Raw genomic sequence first — 19,703 nt, 5'->3', positions numbered from 1 at the left:
AATAACTTTAAAATAAGGCAAAATATTATATGAACCAAAAAAGAGATACAAATAAGGTATTATGAGAGTGCATAATATCTGTTTAAAATCAGGAAAAGTTTTCAAGAAGATAACCCTTGTGAGGAACCTTGATAGAGGAATAAAATTTCAACAGGTTAAGATAAAAAGAATATTCCACGAAGCAAGAGTAACACGGCATTAAGGCAAAAGAGTGAATAAGGATGGGCTTTGTTTAGTAAACTGTTTATAATTTAGTTTTGCTGGACTATGTAATAGGTGCAGGGTTATAAGTAGATGGCAGAAAAGACAAATTAGTATCATATTATCAAGACACTCAAATGCCTGACTGTGTTTGAACTCATTTTGACAGGTAGTAAGAAATTAATAAAAGTTTCTAGTGAGAATTGCATTCATGGAGTAAAGAATAATAATGGTGGTAATAATATACTTAACAGATAGGAAAAAAGAGACAAAGGATATAAGGAGACTGTTTTAAAAGAATAACAATTTAGGTAAGATAAGTAGTACTAAAAAGATCATGATGATGGGCTTCCCTGGTGGCGCAGTGGTTGAGAATCCGCCTGCCAATACAGGAGACACGGGTTCGTGCCCTGGTCCGGGAAGATCCCACATGCTGCGGAGCAACTAAGCCCATGAGCCATGGCCGCTAGGCCTGCGCGTCCGGAGCCTGTGCTCCGCAACAGGAGAGGCCACAACAGTGAGAGGCCCACATACCGAAAAAAGAAAAAAAAAAAAGATCATGATGACAGAAGAAAGAGAATAAACATATTTGAGAGACTGAATCTACTACTCAGGCAACTGAGTATGTAGAGAAGGAAGGGAGGGTGAAGAGTCAATGATAATGAAAACTTTATTCCCAGCCAAGATGGAATAATAGGGATCAGATTTACACTCCTATTTGAAACAAGCAAAAAATCAGACAAAACACATGAAACAATAGATTTTAAAACACTGGACATCAGGCAACAAAGAACAGTGGGGCCCTTGGGAAACGGTGAGCTCCGTAATTGCCTCAGTTTACTGCCTTGATAAGTTTCCAGGCTGCAGCACAGAAAGGAATAACCCAGGTGGAACACGGCAGATTCCCTGAGTTGAGGAGATGCTGAGAGTCAGGAGAGACTAAGGCAGCGAGAGTTTGTAGATCAGAATACTGGAGAAGAAAAAGCACTATAGACAAAGAACTCCAGACACCTGCAGACAGTCCTCCTCAAGAATTTAGCAGAATATTGATCACTGCATGTACGTAAGGAAAATACCTAAGACTGGGGAAATAACTATCTGAAAAAAGTAGAGGGAATGGTACCCAGCATTCACGCAGGTTGTGGGAATACTGCCTGCTGCTACCAGCCAGGCTGGAAAAACCTCATAATTCATGAAGCACTGAGTAGAGTATTCAGAAGGGTCTTTCCTCAATAGTGGGGATTAATTTGTTGGTCTTGCTTAACAAACTTTAGAAAGCAAGATCCTTAAAAGCATCAAACTGTTTCCAAATAATCTGTCTCAAAATACAATTCAAGAATATTTATAGGAATATACCAGCATGCAGTAAAAAAATCACCAGACATGCAAAGAAGAAGAAGAAAAAAAAAATACCACTCATAATGAAGAGAAAAATCAGTCAATTGAAACCAACCCAGAACTGACAAGGACGCTAGAATAAGTAGAAAAAGACATTAAAACAGTTGTTATATAATAATTATATTCCATATGTTCAAAAAGTTAGAGACATGAAAGATATAAAAAAGACCCAAACAGAACTTCTAGAGATTAAATCTACAATGTCCAAGATGAAGAGTAGATAATAATGAGATTTTTGAGTCTATCCTTAGCAGAATAAGGATAACACTATTAGTAAAACAATAGGGCTGAAATAATATGATAATAATAAATTGGTTTGGGAAGGGTCAGTAAAATAATTAAGAGACATCTTGAAATGTTAGAAATGTAGGTATAGGGATAGAGTACAAAATGAGGGCTAGAGACAAATTACTGCTGCATGAAAGTTTCTTTCTTATACATTCCTTCAGCTTGGCTAAATAAAAAGTTGAAAACTATTTTTAATGGAATAGTAATATGGATTTTTTAAATGACAGTTAACTTTTACAGCGCTTAAAGACACAATAGAGAACTACAGAGTTGTTTCTTTCTGGTTCCCAAAGTGATCTGTAATTATATAAGTACCTCCTTCACTATAATAATACTATAGTCCAAGAAGTATCAATCAGGGACTTCCCTGGTGGCACAGTGGTTAAGAATCCGCCTGCCAATGCATGGGTTCAAGCCCTGGTCCGGGAAGATCTCACATGCCGCGGAGCAACTAAGCCCATGAGCCACAACTACTGAGCCTGTGTTCTAGAGCCTGTGAGCCACAACTCCTGAGCCTGCATGCCACAACTACTGAAGCCAACGTGCCTAGACCCCATGCTCTGCAACGAGAAGCCACTGCAATGAGAAGCCTGCACACTGCAACGAAGAGTAGCCCCCGCTCGCCGCAACTAGAGAAAGCCCACGCGCAGCAACGAAGACCCAACACAGCCAAAAATAAATAAATAAAATCTAAAAAGAAGTATCAATCAATAGCAAGCAAAAAAACAAAACAAAACAACAGTAACTCTTCTGAAGTATATAGTACCTATGGGAAGTAAAGGAATGAAACTGAATTAGTCAACACCAGAAAACTTTGGTAGACAAAAATGTTCAAATCCGAAATTTTGGCAGGTTATTTTTAGCTAGAGTTAAAATACTTCAGAGATAAAGATATTTAATATCCACATCAAAACCTGTAAAACAAATGACAAGATCATTTATCATTGTACTTACTTAAGGTAGAAATCAATGATTACATCATTAAGAAACTCTCCTTCTTCTAAGCACTCCAGATCTTCATTAGTTACTCCTAAACCCCCTTTAGTAGGTGGTGGAGGATATACAATCAACCTTAAAAAGTAAAAATAAAATTAAAATATATTAATATTGAAAACTCTAGTGTCAAAGGGATTTGTTATATGGGACAATAACAGGGCAGTAGTATTCAATAACTAAAATGTGTAGGGTAAAAAATATTTGACATGATACAAGCAATTATATTTTCCTTCCTTTATTTTCACAAGCTACTAACAGTACTCTCATTGAGTATCTTTTCATTTCCAATCCTTCCCATGTGGGCTAGTCTCAGTATTTGTCTAATCAATAGGTTATCTCACAGTCAATTACAATATCATTGAGGATGTCTCTCTTCTGCACAATTTTTAACTTTCAACAAAGAAGTAATAAAACATAGAAGATTCTCCTACACTCCAGTTTCCAATGCTAAGTTTGAATCCCCAAGACTAAAAGAGTCAACAGTCAAAAACAATGCTCTCCTACTGGTGGCTAGTCTACACCAGCAGCTGGACAATGAAGAATTACCATGGGAGCTTAGGAGGCAAGTTTCCCATAAGAAAGTGCTTACGATGTATAACTTAAAGAGAACATAAAGGATATAAATAATTAGAGCACAACCAGAAAGAAATGGAAAACAAAATGACAACTAATTAGGCATTTTTCCTTTGGCACCCTCTCTTAAAGCTCAGAAATAAGAGCAGTTGTGAGTTCTGACTATAATCTTGGAACAGACAGGGTGGTACTCATTGCACAAATATAGTCAATAATAAAGGTATAATATGTACTTGTTGAACTAGAAAGATTCAAGAAGATAAGAATCATCTGCAGTTGATTTAATCTTGGTAACCATGGCACCTAAATCAAATAACACAGGAAAATTTTAAGTGCTAAAATGAAAGTTACTATTTTATTGGCTATTTCCCTATCCTGTGCTTTCCTTTTTTTTTTTTTAACAAAGAAAAGGAATCGTGTAGAGGAATAGAAATCACTCTCAAGTGCACAGACTCCCTTATGCTGTCTTATCACCATGAGAAGACATATAAAAGACAAAATATGAACAAAGAAGTAACTTCTGAAGGGGAAGTTCTGATAAAGTACCCTAAATTGAGGCACACATTAATAAGCAATTTCACTTTTCCTATTATATATTCAGATACAGAATATATAATCTTAAAAACCATACACTTCTATTCAAATATTTTCAATAAATGCTTTAATCTTACCACATTTGGCATCTTGACTACCATTTCTGTCTCATTAACATAAAACTAAATGAAATGGCATTGATTGTTTTCTTAATAATTTTTTTAACTTTTTAATAATGATTTCTATTATTAACTGCCAGCAAGAAAGTAAAACTCAAAACATTTTAAAAGGAAAAGTACTTAAAATCAGCAATGTGAATGAAAACTACTAATTTGCCCACCTATTACAAACAGGATATGACACAGTACATACTTCTGAACAGGTCCAGTATGCCTGACTTCTCGCCATTCTTCATCTGGATTCGATGTAATAGAAAGTGAGTAGCAACCACTACTTTGCCTCTGCAGTAAGGTGTAAGTAGGCTTGGCTGTATCTGTATTTGAGGGCTGACAGAAAATGGCAAAGAAAAAGGTCTTATACGTGCATAAACACATATTAACTCTCAAAAGGACAAAGTCAAAAGTTAGACTGGTAAGAGAAAATGTGACTAAAAGAAATATTGATACATACCAATGAGTTATATATATACTCTTAGAATTTCTATAAAGATATAACTAAATCAAAATAATACTTTGGATCAAAAGTACTATACAATGATCAAAGTTTAACCTGAAGTGTTACTTACAGGTCTGGCTTTATAATTAACTTAGGAATCTGAAAACAGTGTTCATTTTATTCAAAATGAACAAAAGAGGTGATAAATAGTAGGAAAAAATTTAAATGAGAGACTGAAAAGAGTTTATAAGAACATAAATTGGTATTTTATTATTAAATGGAAAACTATGATACAAATTTGTATATACAATGTAATTACCAGGCAAAATGTTTACATTATGCAAAAGACAGTGGTGAAGTCTTACATCTTGACTTCCACTAATGTGGCTTTCTACAGACCTTTAAAAAAACAGATTAGCCCCAGACCAAACCCACATGAGTGTGCGTGTGTGTGCATGTGTGCACACGCCCATGTCATAGCAAACTTAATAAACGCTTTTCTTTCTAGAGGTATTTGGCAGAGATACACAAGCCACATGTATATTAGCAACCTCCTATAAAAATAAACACAGCATTTTAAAACTTACCATTAATTGTTTCAAGATAATTTTAGACTTATATTGATAAAAGAATTGCAAAAAACAAATAAGCCTCTCACAGATCCCCCTAATATTAACATTTTTTAAACCACAGTACAATTATTAAAACTAAGAAATTAATGTTGGTATGATACTATAAACTAAACTACAAACTTTATTCTGATTTTACTAGTTTTTCCCCTAACAAATTTCTTTTGTTTCAGGATCCTACAATTCCTCAATCTTTCCTTGTCTTTCATGACTTTGGTATTTTTTAAGACTGTTGGTCAGTTACTTTGTAACTGGGTTTCTCTGATTTTTCTCACAGTTAGACTGAGGTTATACAATATTGAGAAGAACAACACAGAAATGCTGTACTCTTCTCCATGCATGATGTGACAGGTACATTAGGTCAATATATCTTACAGGTAATGTTAACTTTGATCACTTGGGTTACTCTTCTCTGTGCATGATGTGACAGGTACATTAGGTCAATATATCTTATGGGTAATGTTAACTTCGATCACTTGGGTTAAGGTGATACCTGCAACGTTTCTCCACTGTAAAGTTACTACAGTAGAGAAAAAAGTTAACTTTTTTGTAATTAATTAATATTTGGGGTGAGAGATTGATATTGTGCACATATCCTGTTTTACCTTAAGTTTTCATCCATTAAATTTAGCATCTCTCCATGGACCTTACCTGCAACAGTCATAACTATGATTTTTCTATAGGTGGTTTTATACTTCTCTTGTTCCTTTTACATTAATTAATTGCAACACTTTTCTAAGAAAGAATTGCCCCTTACCCACCTTTTTTTTATGTTTTCATTCATCCATTCAGTTATTTATTTGTATCAATATAGATTAATTGGTATTATATCTTATTTTTTCATAATAATCACAGGCTATCATTACTGATTTTGTTGATCTAACTGTTCTAGCTTTGGCACTGAGAGTTCCTTTAGGTTGGTTCCTGTGCCCTTTTGACAAAACACAGCAATCTGAAATCATGCTCATTTCAAAAAAAGAATTTTTATCGAACTGCCTCTCTCTCCCTCACTAATTATATTAACCATATGCTAACCTGAGATATTGATTTCATCTTCATTTCTTCAGCAGTAGCAGCAGGGAAAGAACAAGTTGAAGCACAGTAATAATGAATAAAAGAGCTTTCTTTTGAAGAGAGGTTCTGAAATAAAGGAAGTGCCTGAACCCAAGACAATGGATAAGAAAGCTCTAATTCTCCATTGGCTGTACTTATTTCTGTCATAATGTCTTGCAATTTCAATTCTTCTCTCTGTGAAATAGAACTGTGTAGCTCAAGGAAAATGAATTCAATGGATTTTGCTATGAAAGAAAAAAGAAATCAGTTTTTATCAGTAGTGTTATTTTTCAAGGGGATTATAATTAAAATAATTATTAGTAACAATAAGGTTGGTATACAACTCAACAAACTATTTTGTATGTTAGTTAATAACCCAAGCAAATTAAATCCCAGAACAGGCCATTAGTAACCTATAACCAAAACTCACAATTTTTAGATGCCTACTACATTAGAATACAAACTCCACAATGGTATTGACTGCTGCATCTCCAGTACCTGGCATTTACTAGGTGCTCTTAAATGTTTGTTAATGAATGTATGAATAAGTAAATGAATGATGACTAAGCAATTATTTTTCTCTAGTCTTCTTCATATATCAAATCTACCAATTAAAAAAATTTCCATTCAAACATATCCTTCAAAATCATTTTCTCTCATCAAATGACATTCTCTCCTCCCATAATGATTATAAATGGATTGTGTATTTTTCCAACTTCTCTGCTATTTAATCATAAATTTTCCCAATTAATTTGGAAGTAATGAGGACAGCAAAATAAGTAATTCTAAAGACATAAAATTTAGTTCACTACTTAACATCTTTAATGTGCAAGGGAGTAGGAGGGGAAATGGCAGAGAGATTAAAGAGATAAGAAAGAAACTTACTAATTTGATTTACCCAATTCTAAACCAGACTCCTTTAGGAGTTGGAAACTAAACAAAGTTGGGAAATATCTCAAGATACTTATATATTGATAGATAAGTGTTATGGGAGCAACAGAAAAGTATTCAACCCAGTCTTAGAAAAATGATACATAAGTAAATAAACTGACTTATCTTTTTTAGAAACTATAGAAAATGTTGAAGATAAAGACTTCTGTATTTTATTTGACTTTGCCACTGATTAGTTCTGTCACAGTTCATTATGAAATAAGGGCAAGAAACTCAAGACTGGTAGCCAAGGATGTCAAGTGACTAAAAGATAAGGTAGTCCTTTTATTTTAGAAAATAATTTTAATTGGTTGAGTAAAATTATAAGGATAAATTAAATGAATAAAATATCTTACATAATATCAAGGGATAAATTACTTTGAATTCAATGAACTTATTTCAATTCAATGAAATAATTACATTCTACTAAATTATTTTAGAGGAAAATTACTTTACTTATAGGACTTCTCAGATTATCCTGAAATTTAGAAATCTTTTTATACTCACATTGCTGGCTTAATATAGAGTTTTCTAATTGGGTTTGAATCTCTTGAAGATAATTTGAGGACACCCAAAGAAAGAGGATAGCATGACTTCTTTTACTGTGATCATCATCTTTATTTTTCCATAACCCAAACCGCTTTAAATGTGTAGTATCCACTAGCAATGAAATCTCATGCAGGGACACTGTAATAAATAAAAGATAACAAGGTAATAAATTAATCTATTTAAGAATACACTCCATATGCACTGTATGACTCCTCTTTAACACAATGTATTTTTTAAAAAGAATTATATGCAAGGTTTTTCAAAAATATCATTTCCAGTACATTTCGGTAAACTTGGCTGAAATACCTAAACAGTATTATTACAATAAAAAAGATCACATAAATTAGAAAGGGCCAAACAATTTTTAAGTGATAATTAAATGTAGGAATTTAGCCTCTCACACTATATGATCTCGGACTATCTTATCAATGCAGAAAACTAAGCATAGTATAACTGAAAAAACTATATTATTGTATCTTGGTTAATACTATCAACCAAGACTGCAAAGGCTGTCATAAGCCACTTTAACACCTATTTTTCTTCTCCTCAAACATCTGCATTCCACTACACAGACCAGCCATTACCCAAAGATTCCCCAGAGTAATATGAGCTTCTGAATGGTCTAGGATGAAATTTTTTTGGTGGCGCCACATGGTTTGTGGGATCTCAGTTCCCAGACTAGGGACTGAACCCCGGACTCCGGCATGGCAGTGAAAGCCCAGAATCCTAACACTAGGCCACCAGGGGACTCCTAGGATGACATTTCTTCTACAATTCTTCTAGGTTTTACTTCTCAAAACTTCTAGGTTAATTGTTCTGAATTATCACTCTTTTTCCCTCTCAGTGAGCTAAAAGAATCTCCTCTGAGGACCTTATTTTTTAATTCAAAGAAATATAGAAAACTGGTGTAAAGAAGTCCTGAGGTCATCTGGTCCAACTTAAGAAAACAAGCAGCTGAACTAGGAATACAAATATCGGTTAAGTATAAACCCAAGATGGTTACCTATTTGAAACAAATCTCTTACTACTCCTCCCCCCATGTTTTCCTAGCTCCATGCTACTTAAAATGTAGTCGTCAGCCTGTGACACTAGCATCACCTGGGAGCCAAATGGAAATGCAGAAATCAGGCCCCACACTAGATATACTGAATCAGAATCAGCAGTTTAACCAAAAAAACCCAGGTAATTCATGTAAACATTAAAGTTTGAAAAGCATTTTACAAGAAGCATTCAAACTCATTAACTAGTCATCTTAATGTTCCCAAGATAGCCATTCTATTTTTTTTACTTTTTCTTATAAATTAATCCATTTTAAACATTTTCTCTTTATTTCTTTCATATTTCCTCCTTCCTTCCTCTATTCTTTTCTTTCCTTATTCCATTCTTCCAGATCTTTTTCTTGTTCCCTTTCTGTATTTCTATTTCTCTTCTGCACCTGTCCATATGCATGCCTCCTGACTTCCTCTCTTCCTATCCTGTCATGTCCTATTCTAACCTACCTTCCCTCTTCTTTTACTCTCTATTTACTGGCTCCTTTTTCTTTTTCTTTTTTTTTTATTTGTATGCCTTTTTAAAATTGAAATACAGTTGACATATGATGTTAGTTTCACATTACTACATAATGATTTGATATTTGCATACATTATAAAATGATTACTATGGTTAAGTCTAGTAACCATCTGTCCCCATACAAAGGTATTATAATATTACTGACCATACTCCTTATGTTGTACATTACATTCCCGTTGCTTATTTATTTTATAAATGGAGGCTTATACCTCTTAATCCCTTTCACTTATTTCACCCAACTCCCCACCACCCTCCTCTATGGCAACCAGCTGCTTTTTCTCTTTGAGTCTGCTTCCCTTTTGTTTTTAGATTCCACATACAAGTGCGATCATACTGTATTTGTTTTTGTCTGACTTACTTCACTTAGCATTATACCCTCTAGATCCATCCATGTTGTCACAAATGGCAAGATTTCATTTTTATAATGGTTGAGTAATTTTCCATTGTATATATATATAAAACACCTCTTCATCCATTCATCTATTAGAAGACATTTATGTTGCTTTCACACCTTGGCTATTGTGAACAATGCTGCAATGAACACTGGGGTGCATGTACTTTTTCAAATTACTGTTTTGTTTTCTTTGGGTAAATACCCTGAAGTGAAATTGCTGGATCGCATGGCAGTTCTATTTTTAATTTTTTGACCAACCTCCACACTATTTTCCATAGTGGCTGCATCAGTTTATAATCCTAATGTGTGCCAACAGTGGAAGAGGTTTCCCTTTTCTCCACATCCTTTCCGGCACTTGTTATCTACTGTCTTTTCGATGATAGCCATTCTGACCAGTGTGAGGTGGTATCTCACTAACAATTGGGATTTCACTGACAATCAGTGATCTTGAGCATCTTTTCATATGTCTATTGGTCATCTGTATGTCTCCTTTGGAGAAATGTCTATTCAGGTCCTCTGCCCATTTTTTAATAGGGTTGTTTGTTTTTTTGATGTTGAATTGTATGAGTTCTTTGTATATTTTGGGTATTAACCCCTTATCAGATATATGATTTGCAAATATTTTCTCCCATTTAGTAGGTTGTCTTTTCATTTTGTTAAAGATTTCCTTTGTTGTGCAGAAGCTTTTTAGTTTGATGTAGTTCTACTTGTTTATTTTTGCTTTTGTTGCCTTTGCTTTTGCTGTCAGATGCAAAAAACTGCCAAGACCAATGTCAAGGAGCTTGCCCCCTATGTTTTCTTCTAGGAGTTTTATGGTTTCCAGTCATACATTTAAGTCTTTAACCCATTTTGAGTTGATTTCTGTATATAGTAGAGGTAGAGGTCCAGTTTCATTCCTTTGCATGTGGCTGTCCAGCTTTCTCAACACCATTTATTGAAGAAACTATCTTTTCCCTATTGTATATTCTTGACTCCTTTGTTGAAAATTGATTTACCATATATATGTGGGTTTATTTCTGGGCTCTCAGTTCTGTTCCATTGATCTCTGTGTGTGTTTTATGCCTATATCATACTCTTTTGATTACTATAGCTTTGTAATAATAATTTGAAATAAGGATGTGTGGTGCCTCCAGTTGTGTTCTTCTCAGGACTGCTCTGGATATTTGGGGTCTTTTGTTGTTCCATACAAATTTTAGGATTTTTTTTTTTCTATTTCTGTGACAGACTCCATTAGAACTTTGACAGGGATTACAGTGAATCTGTAGACCGCTCTGGGTAATATGGACATTTTAACAATATTAATTCTTCCAGTCTGTGAACACTGTAACTCCTCCATTCTAAAAACTGTCAGCAAAACTAGCAGCAAAGACAAACAGATTAAGTTAAAAGTAAAGAGTGAGAACCTTCAGAAAAACTTCTCAGTATTTCTTCTTCATGCAGCTCACAGCCCCAAATAGTTGATACTATTTCTGTGAAATCTAGATAGTTATTACTAATCCAAATGTTCCAAGCTCTTAGTATGAAAGTTAAATATTCTTTAGGAAGGCTGCTTTAAAAAGATTCCCTTTAAAAAGCCAGGGGGCATTTAACACCATCACAAGAAAAATTTACCTCATTACCAAATTTTCCCAAAATATTTAGTTTATTCTGTTACAGGGCTATGACAGACACTGAAAGTAGGAGTTGCCTCATTTTTCCTACCTACTTTTAGAGATTTTAGTAACAGGACCCTAATTTTATGAGGAAGCAAGATACCCATCTTTTAAAAACTCTATCTTCTAGCTACCTTTGCAAATAGATGTGTGGTCATTTGACTACATTCTAGCTAAGAAAATATAAGCAGAAGGTTAGGTGGTATGCACACCCAAGAAGACTCCTTAAAAGGGAAAGAGATAGCTGGTATGTATTCTTTCTACCATTTTTCCTTTCCTCCTGCTCTCTACCTGAAACATTAAAACACGATGGCTGGACTTCTCTGGTGGCACAGTGGTTAAGAATTAGCCTGCCAATTCAGGGAACATGGGTTCGGTCCCTGGTCTGGGAAGATCCCACATGCCATGGAGCAACTAAGCCTGTGCGCCACAACAACTGAGCCTGTGCTCACAGCCCACAAGCTACAACTACTGAGCCCACATGCCACAACTACTGAAGCCCATGCACCTAGAGCCCGTGCTCCGCAAAAAGAGAAGCCACCACAATGAGAAGTCCGCGCACTGCAATGAAGAGGAGCCCCCACTCACTGCAACTAGAGAAAGCCCGTGCGCAACAACGAAGTCCCAACACAGCCAAAAATAAATAAATGAACAAATTTATTTAAAAAAAAAAAAACATGATTGCTGGAGTATGAGAAGCCATATGGACCATGAGACAAACTAGAGGATGAAAGTCATGTGTCAGGGATGACAGAGTAAGAAAATGAAAGGAGTCTGGGCCTCTGATGACCAAATAAACACCATATCAGCCCTGTTCAGTCTACCTCTGGAATTCTTAAATGTGAAGAAAAATAAACTATTTTCTTTAAGCCACAGCCAAACATAATTAACAGCTAATATAAATATGAATAAACCATTTTTTTCCCACAGCTGCTGCAGAAAAATAAACATTTAGACCCCTAGATTTCCCCACCTACAAAAATCTTTCACATGCATGCCTTGTTTTATTTAATCATTTATTTATTGGTTGCACTGGGTCTTAGTTGCAGCAGGAGGGCTCCTTAGTTGCAGCTCTCCTGCTCCTTAGTTGTGGCATGTAGCCTCCTTAGTTGCAGCTCGCCGGCTCCTTAGCTGCAGCATGAGAACTCTTAGCTGCAGCATGCATGTGGGATCTAGTTCCTTGGCCAGGGATCAAACCCAGGCCCCCTGCATTGGGAGCATGGAGTCTTAATCACTGTGCCACCAGGGAAGTCCCTGCGTGCCTTGTTTTAAAAACAAAATTTTTTTATATGGGAATTTAGCACAGACAGGATTTGAAGAAGCTAATATTTTCCTCTTCCATTATAAAATCATAAACCCATTACCACTGACAAGAGTATTTTTCCACAATTTTTAATTAAAATCATCTTTTAAAGATCATTTGGAGCTGATTCACTTTGTTATAAAGCAGAAACTAACATACCATTGTAAAGCAATTATACTCCAATAAAGATATTTTTTTAAAAAATCATTTGGGAACTTCCCTGGCAGTCCAGTGGTTAAGACTACACACTTCCAATGCATGGGGCCTGGGTTAGATCCCTGGTCGGGGAACTAAGATCCCACATGCTGTACAGTGTGGCCAAAAAAGTATTAAAAAAAAAAAATATATATATATATATATATATATATATATATGTATGTTTATATATATTTTTTATATATTCATTTGGGATAGAAAAGCTATAAAGAAAGCAATATTTGAAACAAAGTACAAAATATTAATGATGAAAACCTAAAATATCATTTTTGATGTTTGTTTGTATCATAAGAATTTGAGAGGTAGCTCCATTACAAAGGTGTTTACCTATAGATTTTAGTTAGATGTAGTGTGACTACATCAAACTACAAAGCTTCTACACAGCAAAGGAAATCATCAACAAAATTAAAAGGCAACCTACTGAACGAGAGAAAATATTTGCAAGTCACATATCTGATAAGGGGTTAAAATCCAAAATATATAATGAACTCATACAACTCAATAGTAAAAAATCCCCAAACAATCTGACTGAAAAAAAAGGCAGAGACACTGAAAAGACATTTTTCCAAGGAAAACATACAGATGGCCAACAGGTACACAAAAAGGTGGTCAACATTGCTACTCGTCACAGAAATGAAAATCAAAACCACTATGATATACCACCTCACACCTATTAGAATGGCTATTATCAAAAAGAAAAGAAATAATGAGTATTGGCAAGGATGTGGTAACAAGGAACTCTCATGCACTTGTGCACTGTTGGTGGGAATGTAAACTGGTGCAGCCACTATGGAAAACAGAGCGTTCTCAAAAAATTTTTTTAATGATCCAGCAACTTCACTTCTGGGTATTTATGCAAAGGAAAGGAAAACACAATTAGAAAAAATATATATGCACTCCCATGTTAACTGCAGCATTATTCACAATAGCCAAGATATGGAAAAAACCTAAGTGTCCATCAATGGATGAATGAATATATGATAAATAATATGTGATATATATACAATGGAATACTGTTCTGCCAAAAAAGAAAAAAAGGAATGAAATCTTGCCATTTGCAACAACATGCCTTGAGGGCATTATGCTAAGCGAAATAAGCCAAAGAATGACATAACTTACAGGTGGAATCTTTAAAAAAAAAAAGAAAAAAAAAAAAAAAGCTCATAGATACAGAGATCAGATTGGTAGTTGCCAGAAGCAGGGGGTGGATGAAATGACAGAAGGGGATCAAAAGATATAAATTTCCAATTATAAAAAAAATAAGCCATGAGGATATAATGTACGGCACGTGGTGACTATTGTTAATAATAGTGTATTGCACATTTAAGATCTATCGCATAGATCTTAAAAGTCCTCATCACACACAAAAAACATTTTTTAACTATGTATGGGGATGGATGTTAACATGACTTACTGGGGGAATCATTTTGCAATATATACAAATATCGAATCATAATGTTGTACACCTGAAATTAATATAATGTTGTACGTTGTTTATACCTCTATTAAAGAAAAAGAAATTGAGAGGTAGCTCTGTTACCCAGGGCTTTATCTACAGATTATAGCATGATCTTTTATGAAATTATTTCCTCTTGAATCACAGGCCTTGGTTTCTTTAAATAGCTAATGTTATATTATTCCACAATAACTTATTAAAATTTCCTAATTAGGAATATCAGTATATTTTTATATATTATATATGCCTTACATATTCTTACTACTTATAGTAGCTTCCTAATCATTAGATTCATTATTATAACATACAGTTGTGGATTCTGTACATGGGTATCTGGGGAGTCCAACTAAAGTTACTTCAATCTCATCTTCAGTCTTGAAACACAGGTTTCCTCTTCCCCAGTTCATTTCTGAAGTGCTATTTGTATATATTGCTTTTGTTCATTCTTCTCATAATTCATTCTCTAAAGAGACTATCGTCTGTTGCTTATCATTTGTTCTCTAATGTTATTTATTCTGAAAGGTTTTTATTTGGAAAGAGAATGAGAAACTTGTCTGAGTCTCTACAAATTATAGGTCCATTTTCCAATCCACATTGCCTTACTCAGATAAGAAACAGTATAAAAAAATATCTCTTAATCCCTATGTAAAACCATTTTACATGTTAGTGTGCAACACTAAAAATTTTCTTTATACTTCTTTACTTACAGTTTCTATTTTCATCCATTTTTATATATCAAAAATCTTGCTATCAAAACTACTTTTGTTAATCCCACAAAATTGCCATATTACTTCATATTACAATTACTTCATATTACTTGAAGTCATTAAAACAACAGTATAAAAATAGTATATTTTAAGTGTTATAAAACATTTTAACTCCTTTTGAAGCTGCTAAAAAAAGTGTTAAATTGAAACATATTATTAACCTTATTTTTACATAAATTCTACACTGAAAATAATTATGAAAAACTAATTGCAGAAATATCTCAGAATTTTTGCTGACCAATAATTTTATACTCAAAATTACAGTGAAAAGAGGTCATAAGACAATGATAGCTTACCTTGAAATGGGATCTTAATATACTTTGTCGTGAACTAAAGGAAAAATAAAAAAGCAAAATACGAGTTACCACTCAAGATGTGTTACTATTCAAATTTTTCCAAAATTTTTTTTTAAACCACAAGTACATAATCCAAGTCTATACTAAAAGTCTTAAGCCAGGTTCCTGCTCTTTCTGCTCCTTCTGTGACAAGATGCTAAATTTTCTCTAGGTATCTTTTGTATATATCTGACCTCCTTAAGTGCTGGTTTTATAATAAAGTCTCAAGATTTGTGGAGTACCTAAATCTTACATGTACCACCTAAAATAGATGTCCTTTGAAGTTTGTCAAATTAATTCATGCCTATTTATTTATTATGTGGTTAGGTTTCTCTTTTGATCAATACATTTTATGAAATGTTGACCAAATCAGGGATACAGTCTGTTAGCACAAAATTGAAAATGGTCTTGGTACATTGGTACCTAAATTAACTACCAACAGAGTTCCAAATAAGTAGCAAACAATGTTTGGTGAAACCACAGATTTAGTAAGACTCCTTTTTTTTTTTTTTGCTAATTTAAAAATTATTTCATATTGTAGTTTCACAAATATAAAACTCACATTTCATAGTGTAAGCCAGCCACTTAAGCAAAATTTGAGCAAAAGGACAAATGAGTTAAAAGCTGAGCAAGGGTTTCAAATGTTGCCTCTCTAATCTTTACCACTTACACAAATAGTAAGTAAACTTAGGTAACGTACTGAACCTCTCAGTTTCTGATAAGACCCTTAATCAAGGGGAGCTATTATCATTAGACACTAACATCTGATTAAGTATGTTAGCTAGCTTGATTTATTCAAATACACCTTATTATTATGTCACCTTCACATAACTGCTATATATATATGGTGTATATTTCCCCTTGCTAAATTCTTTCAGGTATGTTTCACTGGGTCTTTGATCTCATAAAATATATCTTAGCAACTGTAAATAACTAGTTATAGAAAATGAATATAAGGAGTGTTTGCTTTTGAGATTTTATAGTCATTACTATGAAATTACAAATTAGAAGTAGTGCATCTATATATCTTTGGCCTCTTTCTACATGACTGTTTCATTCTTCCACCATAAGCACCCTTGTCCTATCAAACCTTTCTGTTTGGCAAGGATCACATACTCATTTACAACTTTTTTGATGACTAAGCCAAAATGTAATCTCTCCCAAAGGCAAAGCCCTATTTGCAGCAAAAACTGAATCCCCAGTTAAGAAAATCAGAAAGATGTTTTCGTGGCAGTAAGGTAATCCCAAGTTCTCTGAAATCATACCACATCTACTTAAACTTAAAAATAAAGTTGAACATAAGAGCTATTTTATAGCTTCTTACAAGAGCCAGTACAGTTCTTTGAACATAATATACACTTAATAAACATTTTTCCTACTATTAACAAAAGTGAGATCTAAAAAATTAAATGTGCAATATTCTCTACACTAAAAAAAGGTAATAATAACTTAAATGTCCCACTATTTAAAAAAAAAAAAAAATGGCTCTAACTTATGTAAGAGTTTCCCACTACAGGTATTTCTCTGGCTCAGCTAAACTGTAACTGTCATGACAGTGAGAACAATATCTCCACTGTCCATAACAATATTTAGCAGACACCCATTAAACATCTGGCAAATGACTAACTTTAATTCTCTAATATATTACCCCCCCAAAAAAAGTTCTTTAATTTCTAAATTACAGAGCATGATGAACTCTGTCTGAAAAAGAATATATATTCAGTTTTTTGAAAAACTTGAAAGTTTTAAGACTTTTTCCCTTTTCCTGTTTTATGTTATTCATTATATTTTTTAATTTTAAAATTGCTTACAGTCTCTCCATAGCAACCTATCTGTTTTAATTTTTGCAGAATTCTTCTCAACCTTTCTTCCCATTCATATATTTTACCTGCATATATTTACTAAACTACTTTCCTATAATTAGACATTTAAGTTTTTTTATTTTAATCATAGTTTAAGTGTTCCAACAGACATAAGACAAATTTTTAAGACCTACTTTATGACATTTATTGAATATTTACAGTACTTTATTATTTGTAGTAGCAAAATTCCGGGACAACTGAAATGTCCAATGGTCAGGAATTAAGGACAATCCAAATATTCCAAAATAGGTACATGAATTACATTAATTTAATATGATTACGGTGAGCTACAAAACAGTATGTATAATGTTATATCCTTTGGTTTTAAATATATATGTATCTAATATGAAGAATATGGAATGATATACACTATAGAGTTAATGGTAATTGTCTCTGGATAATCAAGATTACAGGTGTTCATTAAATTGTTCCTTTACTCATTTGTAGTTTTTTGTTTGGTTTTGGTTTTTGCCCATAACAAGTCCACTGACCATATAATAGCATAATTAATACATTAATTAATGAAAACCCCTTGCTGAATATTTATATTAAATCCCCCCCTGGCTAATCAGGTATTGTCACATATTTAGGTTACCCAACATTTTGCCATTACAAAGAACTCAACAGAAAAAACTGGTTAAACCTGAATTTAAAATGAAAAAGCTATAAAATGGCGGGGGTGGGGGGAGAATTGTGAAAAGTGAACAAAATTCCTTAAAGAAAATAACTGTAAAATCACTCTGGGCATAACAAAATTATTAATATCTGAAAACTAGTGATCAGAGAAAATTCATTTTAAACAGAATTGCTGTGGTGCTTTCAATCAAAGCAATATTAACTATATCACCAGCTACTGTTATTGGTACTTCCCAGAACTTGTACATGTTTACTCTACTGGGATTAGTTAGGTCTTCCCCTTGCATAGTCACCAACTAAACATATACTCTGCGTCTTAAATCATATGCTGTCCTCTCTATGAAGTCTTCCCTGATTCCTCCAGAGGTATTCACTCCCATATGCGTACTTCCTGTACATATTTTCATAGTACATTTTACTATAATGTAAATATCTATTTACATTTCTGCCTGTTTCATTAGACTACAAGTTCCTCGAAAGCAGAGATTATATCTTACCCTTTTTATATTCTCTGCCTTATCCATAACAGAGTGAAATATTAACAAAACTTCTAGGAAAATACCTGAATTATAATCTGACATAGTCAATTCAATTCAACTAATGTTTATAAGTGCCTATTTAGGTTTGAGCCATTTATGTAAAGTGTAAAGGGGAGTAAAAGCACAACTCTTCATCACAAGATGCTTAAAGGCTAATGGAGAGGTTTAGGCAAGAATACAAATACATAGAATAAATCCTACAACAGATGTACAAACAAAGTACTGTAAGTACATAGTAAAAGGAGAAGTTAATTATGGCTAGGAAGGAGAAATCAGGAAAAGGTTTTCTGGAAGAGCAAGTATTTCAGATAAGCCTTAAAAGACTTTAACTGGCAGAAAAATAGTGAGAAAATATAGAGAACTGAGCAAAATCCAATATCGCTTTCATATACAAAATGTAATGAGTCAATACTGAAAAAAAGTGGAAAAATAGAATAGGAACTATTCCTGGAGATCCTTAAATAACAAGTTTGGGAATCTGGAGAACAATTTAAACCATTCAAAATGAGATTTCTTCTTTTTGCTATTAACTCTACCCTAAAGAAAAATTTACTTTACCATCAAGTAAGTTTTAGAGCCCAAAGAATATCAATGTTACATATGATTTTTTTCATACATAATCCTCATTAGAGTAGTCAGAGTACAGATACGATTTTAGGGCATTCCTCTATGGTTTCAAGATTTCACAAGTAAAGACATGTTTCAAAATAGGTATAATGACATATTCAAAATGTCCTATATAAAATTAATCTCAATTCTATTTTCATTTGCACTCAAAAAAGAAAAGACAATCTGCAAATGCCTTTTCCAAAAAGCAAAGCTAAAAAAAAAAAATTAAATATACTTACTGTAACACAACCTTTAGAAGCTCCTTTTACTTTACCAATATAAACAGAAGTAAATATAAAATCCAGTTGTAGATCCATCTCATTACTAGGTATAACACAGGAAATGTTTTCCATGACAGGATTATATGGACATAATTCAGATGAAGCCTAACAAGGAAAAATTATAAAATGCATATAAACCTAAGTATTATATAAATGCTGACAATGACTTTCAAAGTCAAATACTTCTTTAAATTACTATTAATGAATCTGTGAAGGATTTTACACTGTTCTTACTGTGAAGAAATAGTTATCTAAATTTTTTTCCTTAAAAAGTATATGGCTGGACTTCCCTGGTGGTGCAGTGGTTAAGAATCTGCC

General features: G+C 33.5%; 1 protein-coding gene across 18 annotated transcripts in view; it reads right to left on the bottom strand.

Annotated features, from left to right (window-relative positions):
* SENP7 (SUMO specific peptidase 7) overlaps positions 1-19,703 on the bottom strand; it is a 159,632-nt gene that overhangs the window by 14,469 nt on the left and 125,460 nt on the right. For all 18 annotated transcript variants that reach the window (XR_009335875.2, XM_067034743.1, XM_067034744.1 and 15 more), the window contains 6 exons: positions 19,344-19,490; positions 15,420-15,453; positions 7,725-7,904; positions 6,270-6,532; positions 4,363-4,496; positions 2,842-2,958 (listed from right to left, as the gene is read on the bottom strand). Coding sequence is in view for 17 of the 18 variants with exons in the window: in XM_067034743.1 (XP_066890844.1) it covers positions 2,842-2,958; positions 4,363-4,496; positions 6,270-6,532; positions 7,725-7,904; positions 15,420-15,453; positions 19,344-19,490 (875 nt within the window). In the remaining variant the exon portion in view is untranslated. The remainder of the gene's footprint in view (positions 1-2,841; positions 2,959-4,362; positions 4,497-6,269; positions 6,533-7,724; positions 7,905-15,419; positions 15,454-19,343; positions 19,491-19,703) is intronic.

This window comes from Kogia breviceps, chromosome 5, assembly GCF_026419965.1.
Source record: "Kogia breviceps isolate mKogBre1 chromosome 5, mKogBre1 haplotype 1, whole genome shotgun sequence".
In the NCBI taxonomy this organism is placed as follows: domain Eukaryota; kingdom Metazoa; phylum Chordata; class Mammalia; order Artiodactyla; family Physeteridae; genus Kogia; species Kogia breviceps.
The sequence above is the reverse complement of the archived record's forward strand: the minus strand, read 5'-3'. Positions and strand labels throughout refer to the sequence as shown.